Source organism: Athalia rosae, chromosome 2 (genome assembly GCF_917208135.1).
Source record: "Athalia rosae chromosome 2, iyAthRosa1.1, whole genome shotgun sequence".
Classification (NCBI taxonomy): Eukaryota; Metazoa; Arthropoda; class Insecta; order Hymenoptera; family Athaliidae; genus Athalia; species Athalia rosae.
This window is the reverse complement of record NC_064027.1, coordinates 17,526,294-17,543,509: the sequence shown is the minus strand read 5'-3', so window position 1 is coordinate 17,543,509 and position 17,216 is coordinate 17,526,294. Positions and strand designations below refer to the sequence as shown.

The following is a 17,216-nucleotide window of genomic DNA, read 5'->3' as shown; positions in this document are numbered from 1 at the left end:
TGTATACCAAGTTATAGGGTTCGCGAAACAAAAAATCAAAGCTCGATGAGACCTCGTTATTTGACTGTACCTTGTGAAAAAATAAAAGAGTTAGCCCCATTAGAGTTTGCCGATAGTGAATCTATTCTTATTATCATAGTTATTATTTTTTACCCCTTGAGTTCGGATGGAAAGCTGCACAAAGTATTTTGTTTGCTAACCAAAGTAGCGGAAACTCGCCGGTTGGGTTTTTTATTTCTCCTTTTCACCTCGGTCGGTTGCTGATTAAGGGAATAAGAGGTGAAGAAACAATTAGGGAAATTTTACGATTACCTCAGAGGGAGAAAACGTTTTCTATGTACGGAAAACAACACCCAAGTATAAAGAACCGCAAACGAGCGTCGGTAAAAAATGGAATAAAAGCACAACTGGGACTGAAAGATAAATTTACCGGCTAAAGTATAAATGCTTTGGAGAAAGTCTGAATCAAGAACGCGCGGTGTACCTTCTCGGGTTTTCTTTTTCTTTCTCTTTATTTTTTTTTCTTCTATCTCGGTTGAGATCTTTTACGATTTTACGTAAGGATTCCGGGGATATTTTATCGAACGTGGAGCGTATGTGCCGGGAAAATTTTTTGTTCGCGTAAATACGTTTGAGGGAATGCGGTAGGTAGACGGATAGCGATAATTCGGGGGAGGACTTGATGAAAAGACCGTTCGGCAAGCCGTAAGCCTACCTGCCTGTGGGAGTTGGGAAAAACAGACTGCACGTGACGATCCCTCCAAAGATATACACGAAGAGATAGCGATACACGCGTCGAGGGGTTCGGAGTGAATGTCTGGAAACAACAACGCTATTAAAGCCGAAGCTGATGCAAGTGGATGTGTATGTATACCTACTGTTTAGCTCGCGCGGAGGAAATTTCGGAGTTCTACGGAACATTCGAAGAAGTAGTTTTCACCCCAACGATACTTTACTCCTATTTTAAAGTTGCTCTCTTGGGAGCAACTGAGCATCTGCCGCGAGATGAAAAATATACTCGGATATTATGTTATTATATGGAGCACGAAGTAGCCGAAATGGGACATGGACTCATCGTCGCGTATGCGTCGGTATACACCGGTAGGTGTATGCCGAGAAATGTAAATTTTAAACCACACGTTGCACGGTTTTATCACCCGTATAATACTTCACATCTCATGCGCGTATAGTACTCGCGCTTACACGTGTTCGCATATACGCGCATACCTTCATTTCTATACATATGTATAGGTGAGTACAGTGTCGTTATAACGAAGGCGATGTAAACTACTTGAGATCCGAAATAGTTTCAGCAGATTCGAAGTTGCGTCATCGCCGGCACCGGTAGAAAATCAAAAATCGCTCTTCGTTTCGGGTTTTCCAAAATTCATGAACAACGAACGGGGTTATAAAATAGAGTATGAGGTATCATCGCGCTTGGGTGGATTCAAATTTTTTGCACGAGGAACCGCGGTATTTTTTGGCGACTGAAAGAAATACATTTCATTTATTAGAAGCCATCAACGGATTACAACAAATGGCAGCCGGCGTATATCTCCATGTCCAATTGCCCTCATTTGAATTTCAATTTGTTGAATTCCGACCCAAAACCCGTCCGAAGGTCCATGGGAATTCGCATTGTAATCACGGTATTTTATAGCCGTAGTACGAATAATAATGTGCAGATACAACCTGATTCGTACAACCGACGTCTCCGGGGATCACAAATCTAGCACAATAACCCGACTCTAAACAACGTTTAAAATAAATTCTCCGTCGTCGATAACTTTCCGAATTACTCTCGTTATTCTCCAACGTAATTACGTGACTCGTGATGATTAATTGCGCACAACAAAAGAGCGCGGTAATGGCTCTAAGGATCAATTTTCGTAGAACGTATGTTGCAGCGTGCAGTCAATCGAGTTATCGTGCCATAATTACTTCTTAAGTTATGCGCAATGTGCAGGGTGTAACGGAGATTTTGATGTTGCGCCCAATTATCGATCGCGTTATTCGAGCTCAAAATAAAAGCCGTATTTTTTTCACGCCGTAAATAATTACGAAGCGAAAACTATAGCGGATGTTCTTACCGCGGTTAAACGGGAGTTGAAAAAAAAATACGGGACATCCCATGTCAATTCGGCTAGGGTCTGACCCTCGACCTTTCCGATCGAAGCCGACATTTTTTACACGCGATTGTTCCGGCTCGCAAGAATGCTCCGCTTTTTGCTTCAACGGTTCGGGATTTCGAATTACATGAAAATTCGAAATTCCGTGGACCGATAGGTTATTTTGAAAACCTATGGATCCGATTCAAGAGTTCAAAAATGAGATGTAAGTATTCCTAAATGGTTTTCGTAAATTTTCTCGAAAGGCGCTGTAGTACGATAACAGAAAATCGATTTGCAAACGGAAGGGGGGGGGGGGGGGAAGTTGTTCCAGAGTTTGATCTCGTTGGCGAAGGATAACAAACATCCGGCGAAAATGACACGTCTACGTAGGATGGGCCTACAAAAATATCACGCCTCCATCTATTGCACATCCCTCGGCCGTCAGGATTTCCGGTGTAAGCCTTGTAGGACCTGAAGTGCGTTCGGAATCGCGGTATTACAGTAAAGAGAAAAAAAAAAAAAAAAAAAAAAACTTTATTCGGGTACACAATATAGCCGTAATTATGTGTGTATAACGCGATACTATGCTCTAAGGTATAACGCGTGACGCTCATGCCGGTGGCGCGATAATATGAAATCTATTGCGAGGAAGGAGAGAAAAAAAAAAAGCGGAAGAAAATGGAAGAGACATAAAAATGTACGACACGATAGCTGCTGTAACTCAACCTTGGGCGTACTTTTCATCGGCGATAAAAATTGCGTATAGCAAAAGTCTTTGCAAGCCACTGTCTAGACGGTATATGTATATAATGAGGTTTGCTAGACTGTAATCAAATTTTATTTCCATTAAAGTTACTCACGGTATTCCTCTACTAGTTCAGATCGTTAAATTCCGTTGGTGTTTCTGCGGCGTGAAGATGATTCGGGCGTCGAATATCGAGCAACGAGCGGTGATTGAATGTCGCAGAATTCCGGATTTCACGTTTGCGGCTTTCGGCGTTAGAGAGGAAAATTTAACCGAAGAAATATTCCGACCGAATTCGACGCTTCCCGCCTATTCGAATGACCATAAAGTCTGCCGGTATTTCATGCGAGACACACACTCGGACTCAACAGAGTCTCGATAAAGATTAATTTGACCCATCCGCAAGTTCTAACGGGTCGCCACTAACCAAATAGTCTGATTTAATTTAATCTCGGGCTTGGGCTTTCGAGACAACTCTCGGCGTGCATAATAGCCGAGGGAAGGAAGCACACAGATATACTATAGTTTTCAAGTTGGGGATCAAGTCTTACTCCTCCGATGTAGTCTCCGCTTGGCAACTTGTGAGTGAGTCGCGTATCTGCGACCCGCCAACCTCCGACTCGATAGCTTACGTAAACGAAAAGCCAAACAATAATTCATCGCCATACTTAATTAACTGTATTGTCCGGATCAGAGAGTCGGAAAATGATTAATCACGACAGGGATGTCCTTTTTTCTTCAAGTGCTAATTACGTGAAACCGTCTAACTTTCGTGATTCCGAAGGCAGGAAACACGCTGGAACGTGTGAAGATCTTCGAGTCGTCGAAAGCGATAACTGTTATTGCAAAATTTTTTTTTTACGAGTGTCGTACCATAAGAACTAAAGTTGTTTCCGAGCCGTTTTCCCTATAAATGTATCTAACGTGCTACGTTTGCGGGTTGTCTGACTAAAAAACTTGATCCTCAAAACCTTCCGAGATTTTTCGTTCAGGTGAAACAATAACTAACCTCATGGGTACGGCAACGATTTCGACAAACATCCGGCAAAATTGTTGGTAAATATAAATGTAAACGAAATTAGATACGTTAACGATGTTTTTGCTGCGATATACGATGCGTGACAATTAGGAACACCGGACATGTTGGTGACTCACGATCAGAAAGAGGAAACAGAGGGGAAAATAGCGGGGAAAACCGGGATAAAGCTAAAAGCGAGCGAGGGATAGTGAATCAAACCACAGGGGGTAGATTTATATTACCGCTGGGATTGTAACATGGACGAAAAACGTTAAGCGCGGTCTTAGAGGAACTTCCCTGAAATTCCATTTCCGGTCAACGGATCGTCCCACATCCATGCCAAATTTGTCTCAACAACTCTAGCTTTGCACGCGTAATTCCGTTGCGACGCTACCAGGATTTCATTCGTCTTCAGTCGTGAATATGCAGCCTTTAATTTTTTTCGATATTGGAACTGAAAATCGGAATACCTTCTGCGGTAATTCTTGGATACTTTGAGCTGAGGAATCCGAATCCGCTAACTCAATCGATCCATCCATTGAAGTGATGGAGAATTATTGCCAACGTTTCGCTTCTTGGAGCAGAAAAATTGAGTTACTTCGATAGATTCGAATCGTAGCTCATTTCAGTTGACGCGCGGATTCGTCTTTCTCGGATCAAAATACATGAAAGTACATAAAGATATTTTGAAACGACACTAAAAACTAACAACGAGTTGTGTTCAGCAATGATTATTTTCAGGGAAGACGGAACTGGTTTAAATTGTCTGAGAAATTTTACCTGAAAAAGAACCCATTTGGAGTGATCTTGAGAGCACCATCTTACCTCTACCCCGTTCTGTTCGAAAAGTTAGTTACCTAATTTCGCCCGCGGCAGTTTCACTGTTTTGAAGAATCAACCATCTTCGTTAATAATCTACAATGTTGATGACTGAAATTTTTTCGTCGTTCAATAATTTCAATCCCAAATTTCCGTCTTTCATCCGGATTATTAGATAGAAAGTTATTAATAACGAAAAGCATGTGCAGCCGACGAGCATATTCGGTAAAAACAACAGCGTGTGTATTTTTTTCTTATCAACTCATCTCGCGGTGGAAAGCAGCTATCAATCATGTTTCTTGTTAGGTGACTTTCTGAAAATCCGGAACCCCGTATACGATTATCACGCGGTCAAGTGAGCTCTCCGCGTTGTTCGGGATATCGGATAACGGATCAATTTGGACCCGCGATGCTTGAAAATTATTTGCGAAACTGACGAAAGATATTACCGAACGTTATATGAGAGCGGAGGTGATAAAATGGTGCGTATAAAGTTATGAGGATACACGGGAGGCGACGGAGGCGAATAGTCCATCGATTATTCGTGGCGTCGAAGAATCAGCTGTAGTGAAAAAGCTATAATTTTATCGCGTCTGTACCACGAGGGCGAAATTTCAAGGATTTTCGACGTACCGGCGGTTCTGAGACTCGGTAGCAATTTTTGGATCTATTTTTTTATTCATCGAAACAGAAAATCGAAGCATTAGAAAATATCTCGCGCACGGGCGCCAATATTCCGATGTTGATTTTTCGATTCATTTTTTTGATACACGTTTCTGCGCGGGTTGTTCGTGCGGATGTATCTACAGCGTCGTAAAATAACAGGGTTCAAAGGAATTCGGTTATTTCGAAGAATGACGAAACAACACGTCAACTTCTTCCATCATTTTTTCCCTAAGAGGAGAGAAGAGAAATTTATTTGATGTCCGGCGATGCGGAAAGATGTATTTTATTGACCTTTCCGTACAGCTCGTACACTTTTAATCTCGTATATTCTATCTTACAATAACGACGTGAAAATGAGGGGGAAATTCAATGAGCCATTATTTTCCATTCTTTTCATTCTGCCATTATGTTTGAACGTTCGTGCAATGAGGTAGAGAGAATAAGGAACTGTGCGGTACAGGAAATATCCAGAAATAATAGACTTACTGTTAGATCGATGGGTTTTTCTCTTCTACAACTGAGATAATCTTTGCCGCGTTTTATGAAGTCACGCGTGCATTAATTACATACGTAAATATTTAATCCGTTCGCTACGGCTCAAGTCTATCTTATTTCTAGTTTTTCTCATCGCCGTCGGACTCGCAAGTTTCAACATACTTCATCGTAGAATCGAAAAAAAAAAAAAAAAACTAATCAGACGTGCAAATTCCATGGGAGCTCCGATCGTAAGGGAGATGGACTTACAATTGGCAAAAAATGACGCGTCCAGAAGGATCGAATCACTCTGGATGATTCCCGATATCGATCGGATCATTAACGCAATGCGGATCGTATGAAGCGACGAGATAATAGATAAAGTAAAAGAAAGTCGTCCATGACGTGACTTAGATTTGCTTCTCCTGACCTAGAAAAAAGTTAAAATGAAAATACCGCGAATATACACACAACTTTATACACTGCCATTAATATTCAATGGAAAATTATGCAAAACTGGAAGCTCGGGTGGTTTAAATATAGAAAATGGTTTTCACCTGAAAATTTAAATTTTAATTCTCATACACGTACTCCAGCCTCATATAAAAGCGGGTCAATCCATCCTGACCACCTATACGAGCGCACACGGTGACGTAATCCGTTCCATTGTATGTACAAATAAACAAGGCTCGTGTCCTAGGTATATATACCTATGTATTATTAGAAAGGCGACGAAAGGGCGTCGCGGGGATGACCATCCCCTGCAACTATACGTAGAGGGAAGTCGGTGATCGGGCTAGTCGCCATGGCAGCGACAAGCCCCAAGTATCTCGTTTTTCCTTCTTGTCAGTTGAATCTTGGGATAGATCTAGCGAGGGGGTAGGCGTTGATTGTCATCTGTCTTTGACCGAGGGAGCGATCCATAACGTCCCCTCGTCTATTCCGCCGCCACTATACGCCGCCGGTCATGCGACCAGCTCACCGAGCGTGTTTTGTGGCATTGGCTATTATCGCGGATCATTTGGTTGCTCTTTGCCCCGTGACAACAACGCGAAGCTAAAGATCCGAATATGAGCGATGGGCCGGGCAAAGTCTTTCGATTTAATTTGATTGATCTCACCTTCCTGCGCGGGCCCGCCAGCCCCGCGGTATCTCATTTATTCCTCGTGGCGTCTCGACGCCAAGATTCGCTTCCCCTAACAAATAATTTCACCAAACTTCGAACGAAGTTTGAATAATATTTTGCGTTACGCGCGATGATAAATTTCGTGGATTTCTTCATCTTCAGCAGATTTTTTTTTGTCTTTTCATTCGCGTCCCCGAGTCGCATAATTTCCAGTGGTCGCTCGGGAGTGAAACTTGGCAATAATTCAAAATAGGAGCAAAAGCGAGCGTACGCTAACGGAGAAAAAAAAATTTACAACCAACTCAGGCCAACGAATTTATATCGGGAGACTTTGCTAACAGCCGAACCCATGAAAGAAACGAGGTATGAGTTGGTTTGCTTCGAAAGACGAATAGCAACAGCCCATTGGGCGAGGTGCTCGATTTTGAGAGCAGAAAGCATAATCATAAAAAGGCGGTACCGTGATAGGAAACAAAATGTAGGAGATAAAAAATAACAAAACGTACAGCATTGTGCGTCCAGTCGTTCTCCGGCTCGATCTCGTCTCTCTTTTTTTTTTTTTTTTTTTTTTTACGTTTCCATTCATCCGTTATCCATACAAATGTGAACGAGAGGAAGCGCGACGTTTTATTTTTACACAAAGCCAAGCGTCATGTTCTCAGCTGTAGCTCTCGTGTTCGTAGTTTGTTGTTTACATCCAGCTTGAAACTTGGCAAGTAAGTCGCGTGCCAATATCTTTAAAAAGCGCACATCACAGCGACTTTGAAAATGCGAAGAGTAAAATCGTTCATTCTCTCCTTGTCGTTGAAAAACTAAAGAGAATTAAAATGCCCGCGAACGGAAATAAAAGATTCATTCAATTTCTTCAATAAAGTTTCTAAAGCTTGAGTCCAGGTAATTAACTAGAAACCTTACGGTATGTAGTGGTATGTATCGCGAGATTAAACGACACGGATCTTTCAAAGTGCATCGTGAATCTATAGCCAGACGATATTTTGTAAAGCTTCAATTGCCGAACGTCTTCACAAAGTGAATGTACCTTTTGATACGTCCATTACAATTTATGATATGAAGGAGGTACATAAATAGAAAGAAAAAATCTGACATTGAAATATATTACCGCTGGGTACGTACTACACCGTTTGTTTACAGCGCAGAGTAATACTAAAGAATGAAGAGAAATTGTCAACGCAGATTTACTTGTTGGAGAAAAATTATCATTATTATTATCATGCGTTATATCATAGTTTTTGAACGATGGTAGAAAGGACCCGAAGAATGAAAAGTTCGCCGCAAACCTTAGGGGATTCATTTGTCCTTTCGCAAAAGTACCCAAGTTGATTAACTCAAAAATTCTTCCGTCTACAGCGCAGCGAAAAGCAATGAATTAAATTTCCCTGGACAGTTTACTGCGGATAAATAATTCATTGCGAATCGAATTTTCAACACCTCGAGCTAGCGCTAACGTGAAACGTGCTGTTCTTCTAATTCCAGATGAACCGGTCGAGGAAAATGAAATTTCACCAACTTATTATGACCCTCATCACGTAACCGCTGGAAAGTTTTCTGAATCTAGTTTTTGTTTCGCACGGATATTTGCTCTGACAAGGCGCGCATGCACGAATAGATATATAACAGATGGTGCGGTGTAGCCCGCTCTGTGCAGCTTCCGAGAATACCACCGTCAAATAAAGAGCACGAGGTGTTCTCTCCTCCTTTCATTCCCATCTCTTCTCGATAACGATTTCACCCACTTCTTTTTCCACCGCAACATTTTCCATTCGAAATTTAAACGCAGTTCGCACGGGGTTGCGATGGAAACAAGAAAGTGCGCGCGGCAGCTCCGACAATAAATATTCATTTCAAGCACATTTTTATGGAAACGCGTAGATTATTTGATTTCATGACGTATGAAATTCCAGTTGCCTCGTTTAGAATCACGCGTACTCGTCTGTCCAATTTACATAAAATTCGGTTCCAGATTCCGTTGATGCCATGTATACTATACCCGCCTACGTAGATACGTCTAGGTATATCGGCGCAGCTCGTAGAACGTTAGCAAGTTTGCGGCGGAATTATTACACCCGAGACTACGGAAAGAGGGGGGGGGGGGGGGGGGGGGGGGGAGAGAGTGTGAAAAATCGTGTGAAACTATGGTTGAATTCAGGATGAGCTTTATAAGAGCGGAGAACGTGGAAGTCGCCGGTTTGATGTGAACTTCAGGTTTCTCCCGTCAGAAATAGAGGCTTTTATTCCCGGTCGAGATTGAAGCATCCAATCTTCCTCTGTCTGGTTGCTCTTCTAGAAATAAAAAATAAAAGAAGAGAATCACGAACAAAAAAACATGAAAAATATGTCTCAGCTTATTCGATAGACGGTGCAGCACCGGTAGCGCTCTCGGGAAAGCTTTCTCAATGGAGCTTGAAAGCATTTTGTATAACATGTCACGCTGGCTGACTTAATTCGCGCGATGGAAGCTATACACGGTAGGCCCTTGCAATTCCGGATATATTTTTGCCGTGCGAGCTCCGTCGCGCTGAACGAGGTAAACAAAACTTTGAGAACGGAAACTGAATAATTAAAAGAAGCAAAAAAAAAAAAAAAAAAATAGAGAAAAGGCGATGTGAAAGACGCGTTAAATTAGCACTCGAGCTCCCCTTTTCAGACGATCTTGTATGGAGCAGTCCTGTGTAGCTGTATGTTTATAATGTTTATCATGTTTTGTTTCTTTTCTTTTTACAGTCAATTGAGTTCCGCCTTCAACTTTTTAATTAGTATATACTTCCGCCCATCTAAGTGGAGTGTAATACAATTAGTTAGGAAAATCTCGGCATTTGTCAGAGTGTTTTTCTTCGAACCATAGAAAGAAATATCACCGTGACGCTCTGCGTGAGAGAAAATACGGAGAGTCGTCGCATGTTGAAAAAATAAATGCCATTCGACTGTCTTTCAGTTATCACAATATATGTATATATACGCTACGTGGAATCATGGAACTACAGCAGAGACCGTACAGAATTTTGTTGAAAATTGTCTTTCCGAATTTCGGTGAATTTCATCAGCCGGAAAAGATACGTATTTCCGAATAAATAATAATTCCATAAATCGTAGTAGGTACACACAAGAAAATCAGACGGGGATTGGTACGTTTCGCCATATTTTGCCGATCAGAGAGATACGGATGTTCAAAATATACCTACCCTACTGTAATAAGGCTTCAGGATTTCAAATATTTCACCCCATCGTGAGATTTTTACGCCGCGCACTCGGCTGAAGATGATCTAATTACAAAAATTGTTCAGTCGAGAATTATTAATTGTATAATCACTCAAATTCTGACGCAGTATCTGAGACTACAGCGTTACTAAATTTACTGTAGAATTAATACGAATGGAATATATTGTACAACGAAGCGTAGACGATACGATACTTTTTTGATAGCCGTGAAACACTTCCGTCCGTATAGAGTGCAACGAGATGGGTCAGCAAATTCAAATTACACTCGACCGAGTTCGGATACACACACCTGTATGGGAAAAACTAAGCAAATTCAAGACGGTAGTTGAGGTTAAGTCCGAATGAGAGAAAGCTACTAACAAATACAAGAGGGAGGAAATGCGATCCAATTTGCTTACTTCGATGCAGTGAATCCTTCAAATGTCAGAAAGAAAACTTGGATCGGTCGAACCTCCTCAGAGCTTCCTCAGTCGTTGTTTTCAACCTCGATAACTGAAACTCGATTCAATACAGCCGTGACTTGATTCCACTGTGCATTTTGCAGGTTTGACAATTGAACCAGCCTGGTTAGTTAGTTATTTCGTATTCCCCCCGACCCCAATTTTCTCTTTCCTATGAAATTCACTTGCTATCCAACTGTTGAGAGTAAATAGGGATAGGGTATCTACTCCCAACGATCCTACTAGCCTGAAATTCATAATTTCCATGGATATATTTATCGAGCTACACATCCTACATCCAAGTTAATTGAACACACACTCGTAAAGGGATGAGTAAAAGTTTGTACTTGTACATCGGGCATAGAGGGGTCATTATAAGGAGATTAGTAGCAGAGATATATTGCCCGTAACGTATCACATCAAACCCGTTTCAGTGAGTACTAGATATTTCAACTACAAAAATAGAGTTCATTATCGCAACGATGAAAGTTAAAATCGTGGTTTCAGTGGAGCACTCCTGCAGCTGGTTAGCGGGTTCGAACTCAATGGGGTATCCGACTGTCGGTTGATTGGTCGTACAGGTCGAACGGAGAATTAAATTATCACGGGCCATTAATCACTCGGTCGATGTTCAAGAGATGTATGGATACGATATATCGTTGACAACCTCATCATTGCGAGTGCACTCGGTGCGACGATCGTCCCGTGATTGCACAAAGGTTCTGCGTTCCGACCGATACGAATACTTTGGAGATAAATACCCGCGCCGAATCGATTCGTCGCGTCGGCTTCATTCATCTTTTTCAACCTTCGTGGTTGATTCCTCAGCGTGAAGCGAGTGTCGCGGAAAAATTATCTGCGATATCCCGACTTCAAGTTATTTCACCGTACTCTCAACTGTTCGGTTATAATAAAATAGAATAAGCGTACCGCGTCGCATCACCGGATTTTATACCTAGACTGACGGATGTTCTTCCGCTTCGTTTCCTCGGGGAATTTCCTCGAGCCGACGAGAGTGTTCAACGACAGTTTCGTTGCTCGTTTTACTCGTACATGGTCGTATACATATAACTTGATGTACCCGATATGCATCCTCCGCATCTACGCATGCATGCATGCATGCATGAATCATTATAACTTCTTGCATCCACGGGGTGTTCCGGAATCATCTGTTAACGCTTTGCCAGGTGATATTCTATCCCGAGATCGGTGAAGGCATATGAATATTCATATTTGCAAAATTAACCTCCATTATAACTTTGTTCAGACTCGTGGTCGAAAATTCTATTCGTTATTAGAAGAAAAAAAAAATTACGATGTGAAATTAAACTGGAACAAAAAAAGTCGAAATTAGCTAGTTCTGATTAGATAGTTGTGTTTCTTGTTCATTAGATATATAATCTTGAAAAACTGTTTGTAAAGGTCATTTAATTGATGAAGATCAAGATTTTTCATGACATTCCATGACACGATTACTTTGGCCATCTATTTTCGGTATGAGATTGAAAATTGAGGTTTCATAACGCCAATCAATCAGCGCCTGAATGAAAGTGACGTAATTTGACCTAGTGAACGCGGTTTAATTCAGTCGGACACATTTTAACGAGGAAAATTGACCGCCGACATTTCTGTTTTGTTTCGTCATTGCAAATCAAACAAGTATGAATGGTTTATTTTCCATCCCCCGCGAATGTAGTCCGTATCAATTTATCAGAAATTGGACTTTACTCGTGGCACGTAAGAGAAATTTATTGAGATAGCATCCGCAAACAGGCAGCAAAAGCGGTGAACCATTTTAGCCACTAAAGGAGCCAACCGGATCTCAGTCATGATAATAATAGTTCCTTCTATTTCCATATTCCGACAATCTTACTTCTATTTTCCTCGAGTTGTTTTCGAAAAACCTGAATCATTCGCATCGGTTCTTCAAAGGATTTCTAAAAGCCGTTTAGTGGTCATGAAGATAAAATCCGAACCTGTATCGATTTACTACGTTATCTAGTTCAAACAGACTTCGTAAATAGGCACATGTTCGCAGATCCTGGGTTGTCAATTTTTTATTAATTTTGTGTAAAAATAAACAAATAACCTCTCGGATAGCAATGTAGGGATAGAGTGCTACAGGATCCGAATGACCAACTGCGAGATCAACTTATCTGCAAATGAAAAAAAAAAAAAAAAACAAGAAAGACGATGGCGTGTTCATTGTGAACTTGTTTGTACACGTGCTGAAAATTAAGTTATCAGCTTTCCTATAGGTGCAGTCGATGGAGTCAAGAGCAAACGATTATCAATTAATGCAATGACATGTCCGCCAGGACGCCGCGACGCGTCTTTAGGTCGTAGTTGATCAGTAAACTACTCGAGTACTTGCTGTTCACGAGTAGCGTGGGTACACAGGAATGAGAGTCGGACTAATTGCTAATCCGAGAAAACAATAGTTGCTGACAATGGGTAGGCACTACTCTAACCTGAACGGCTCGTACAATCGAAATAGCTCGGTGGCTTGGCACGTTCGAAGACCAAATCTGATTTTAAAGCGGTTTATATCGGTGCAGTATCCTCGAGGGAGTTTCGAGAGTCTTGCCTTGAAGAGCCGGTTAATTTGTTGTGTTTGCAATTTTCTTTGCACTTCTCGTCAGTTTACTCGACGACTCTCCTCCGTTTTCCAAAAATCTTCTTTTGTTCTCTCCCTCGCGATTTCTTTTACTTCCTTTCGACCTGCAGGGTGTTTTTAAAACTTGTGGAATCTCTGAGGATATGCCATTGGACTGCTTGAAGTTGTAAACTTCGGATTTATATTACATCATTTTACACGTGTATGCTGCAAGTCCGCAGAGATTTTCAGACGAGAATACCATTGGGGTAATATCTACTTCGACATGGACCGTACGAATTGTTATCTGAAAACGTATAGTGCGAAAAATATGGAGGCCAATGTGTGCTTTAAAGACGAGTAAAAGGATCCTGCTCGACATTTTAAACTAGGTTAAAACGATAGTATTTCAAATTTATTTTACCGCGATTGGCAGGAGTATCCATCGATAAATTTTTAAGACCTGAAGCTTCATTTCTTGGCTCGTGTTACAGATACGATATCGAATCGTCCATGAACATAGTTATCGTAGACGATTAATTATAATTTCGAGCTTTTTCGTGTCATTCGTGGACGAGAAGAATCGCCAATAAAGTATCCGGCTCTCGCAGATTCCTTTTTTTACGATACAGATTTTATTGCAACCACGATTGGGAAAATTGTCACGTCTGTATCGTATTCGCAGATTTAAACTTCGCGTCGGTGGCCGCCCACTTTCTTTTATATTTGAAACAATTTGAGGTCCATCACTGTGTGGAACGAAAAAAAAAAAAAAAAAAAATTTCCAACCAGACAGTGTCAAGTCTTTTTTTTTTTTAGATTGGCGCTCAACTCACGTTTCAAAGTTACGTAACTTTTTTTCATCACCTGTCACTTTGGTTTGTTCCGGTTGTCCGATAGATTCTGCACGAGTAGCATTTCAAGATCTGCAGAGTTCACTTTTTGCTCATTACGTGGCTTTCAATTCTCTCGAACAACCGGAGTAACATCGTTTGTTTTTTTTTGTTTTTGTTTTTTATTTTATCCACTCGACTATTCGCAATACGCACAACCAAAGCCGACCCGATAAGTGGATCTTCTTCTCAAGCGATAAATTCGATCGAAGATTTGAATTCTAATCACATCTAATATCCGTACGAAAATCCGATCCAGAATTTCGAAGTTGAAATCAAATTTCCTTGACACACAATTCTTTTTTTTTTTTTGCTGTTGGAAAAGTACGATGAGAGATTATTTTCGCGTCCACGTATGTATGCGTGTATATATGTACCTATACTCGCGTGAATAGATATAGGTATGCAGATATAAACGTATATGCCTATGGCGTTTCGACTGGGAGGGCGGATGTTTCGTATTTCACCCTCACATAACCCGACGGTTGGGGGTGTTTTCCTCTTTTATTAAAGTTTTGCGATTTTGTTCTTTGAATAAAACATAGCATCTGAAGTACAGGAAGTGTAGATATAGTGTAGGCAGCGCCGGGTATATCATCTCTAAACTCGCGAAGACGTAGTAACCAAACTGCGACCGACACACGTCAAAGCCTCGTCTTCTCATGGCTTCCTGTTGCACCCCACCAACAAACTCCGTCATACACATGAAACTTTGAGACATCATTTTTCCCTTGTTTTATGCATGTGATTTTCATAAAGTTATAAAGGGGGGTGGAATTTTCCTTGAAAAAAAAAACCAAAGAAAAAAAACATTGAAAATAAACGTTTTCCTTCATGGAGTATGAACCAACCGGATAGACCGAAGTATTTCACGGAGATCTTTCGTCTGCTTTATTATCTGAGATAAGTTTTGCTTGGACAAGAAAAAAAAAAAACGCAGATTGGAAGGTCACCGCATAAAAAAAAAAACTCGATCTCATTAATCCGACGTATCTGACGGATAAAACTTGATCGCATCCTCCGCCAAATTATTACTATTCGAGGATGAAAAAATGAATGTTTACCGCGGACTGTACACAGGTAGGTAAATGTATAGCCGAGATGGGTTAATTTTGAACGGAGGTTCAAAATTATGGCTTCTCTCACCTAACGCTGAACTTCCTGAAATTTATCAGGAGCGTGGGTAACGAGATTATATTCCTGGGTCAAGCTCCGATGCGGTATAGGAGTGATTGTGGAAGGTCTCTCGGGCGATGATATAGACGAGTGAGGGAGAAGATTAGTCTTTCGTCCATTCTGCGGTTTTCATCATGCCGCACAATTCAGAAGGACCATTCTGCTCGATTTCCATTTCGAACTCACGTCACTGTAGCGCTAGTTCTACGCAATATCATATAGTATATGCTTCACAATTTTCATGACGGGCTTTTGTGATGCTCGCACAGTTATCATTTTTATACATCTGCTGATAACGGTGGAGACATGTGAAAGAAGTGTCGCGCGGGGTGTTGACGGTGAATCTCACGTCCGGTTGAAAAATAACGTATTCGCTAGAACCTGAAATATTTGCAGAATTCCTCGTGGCGATATGAAATGCCGAGAAACTACTCTCCGATAGACTACATTTTGTGATTTCAATATCACATGACGTGTGAAATCTATAATGATAATGTATAATGTTGTACAGAGGGGTTATATTTGCGTTATTTGGAAATCCACATTTATCCGACATGAACATTTCACAGTCGATTGGTCACCACACTGAATATTCCGGAAATTATCAACGGGGCTGACTGCAGACATAACAGCGGATGATTATACCTACACCCCGAAAAATGAACGTTGCGATACTTATATTTATCTATTGAATTGATTTACCTGAAATGGTTGGGTATAGAAATTAGTTATCCTCGTTGGCTTAAAACGAAAAGATTAATACAAATGAATAAATGTGTATTATATGTATGCCGGCATCGCGCGGCAGAAACATTCGATTTCTAACGTGTAGATAAATTTTCCTGTCTCGTTTGTCACCCGAGCCCCTCTTTCGAATCTGATATATTTTACTCGGTAACACATAAAAAGTAAAAAGTCATTTCGAATCGCCGTTTTACCGCTTTCACAGATACTTTTTTTATGGTAATTTGTTTTATTTTTATTCTCTCATTTCGACTTCGATTTGGTTGATTTTCAACATCAAAGCCGGAGCATTTGTATTATGAAACGAACATCGATTCCTTATAAACGAATTTAGTAAAACTCGGCGGAGCAATTGGAAATTTTCCTTGTATATACGGTTACGAACCGATGCGGGCGTAAATTACCTGCAATTTACTTCACAGTTCGTTAATCGATCGGGAAAGCTTTTTCCTAACTCCCGCTTTGAAGCGAATTAAAAATCATCCCTTCATTCGTACCTTCATTGCATTGTTTGAAATTTTCAAAGAGCATCGAATTTAATTCTTGTCTTTTTTATCTGTTGCAGTTGTCTGTGGCGTCGGAGTCGACGTCGCTTATCACCGGCACGTTATGGGATTCTATGTGACGTGAGAGAATTTCGCGTTATTATTTAATTGAGCCTGCGATGTGCAGTGTGTAAAATTCCAGGTTTATAATATCGAAAAGTGTATCTAATCTTCTTCAGGAAAAAAAAATCGGTTAAATTAACGCGTGAGTTTGGGAACAATGCGACATAAAGTACTCGTAAGCCCCTACTTAACAGTTTCGCAAAGCTTCCCCGAAACGAAGTACAATTACCGAAAACTTGATGTTGAACAAGTTCATACTGTATGTACTCTATTTTACATAGAGGCAGGATTCTAATCCTCGCTGAGAGTTTCTTTGCTTTATTTCGCGAACTGTGTAGAAGAAATCGATAATTAACAGCAAAAATTGAGATTTTGAAAACCATTGGCGAAAAGTATATACAAGTATCTCTGTTCAGGGATAATAAGAAATTTTGTGTATCACCAGCTTCAGGTGGGCGTGATTTATCGATATCAATTTCAGCTGGGCGATGCTATTTTATTTTCCTTTCCCGTAAGGTGAGGTGAGGTGGCCGTGACACGTCAAATTACCTATAAATTACGCA

The 17,216-nt window shown here is 40.8% G+C and overlaps 1 protein-coding gene across 1 annotated transcript in view; it reads left to right on the top strand.

Annotated features, from left to right (window-relative positions):
• LOC105692059 overlaps positions 1 to 17,216 on the top strand; it is a 51,514-nt gene that overhangs the window by 24,179 nt on the left and 10,119 nt on the right. Inside the window, exon 2 of the mRNA XM_012410979.2 lies at positions 16,611 to 16,671. Within this exon, the coding sequence (XP_012266402.2) occupies positions 16,611 to 16,671 (61 nt within the window). The remainder of the gene's footprint in view (positions 1 to 16,610; positions 16,672 to 17,216) is intronic.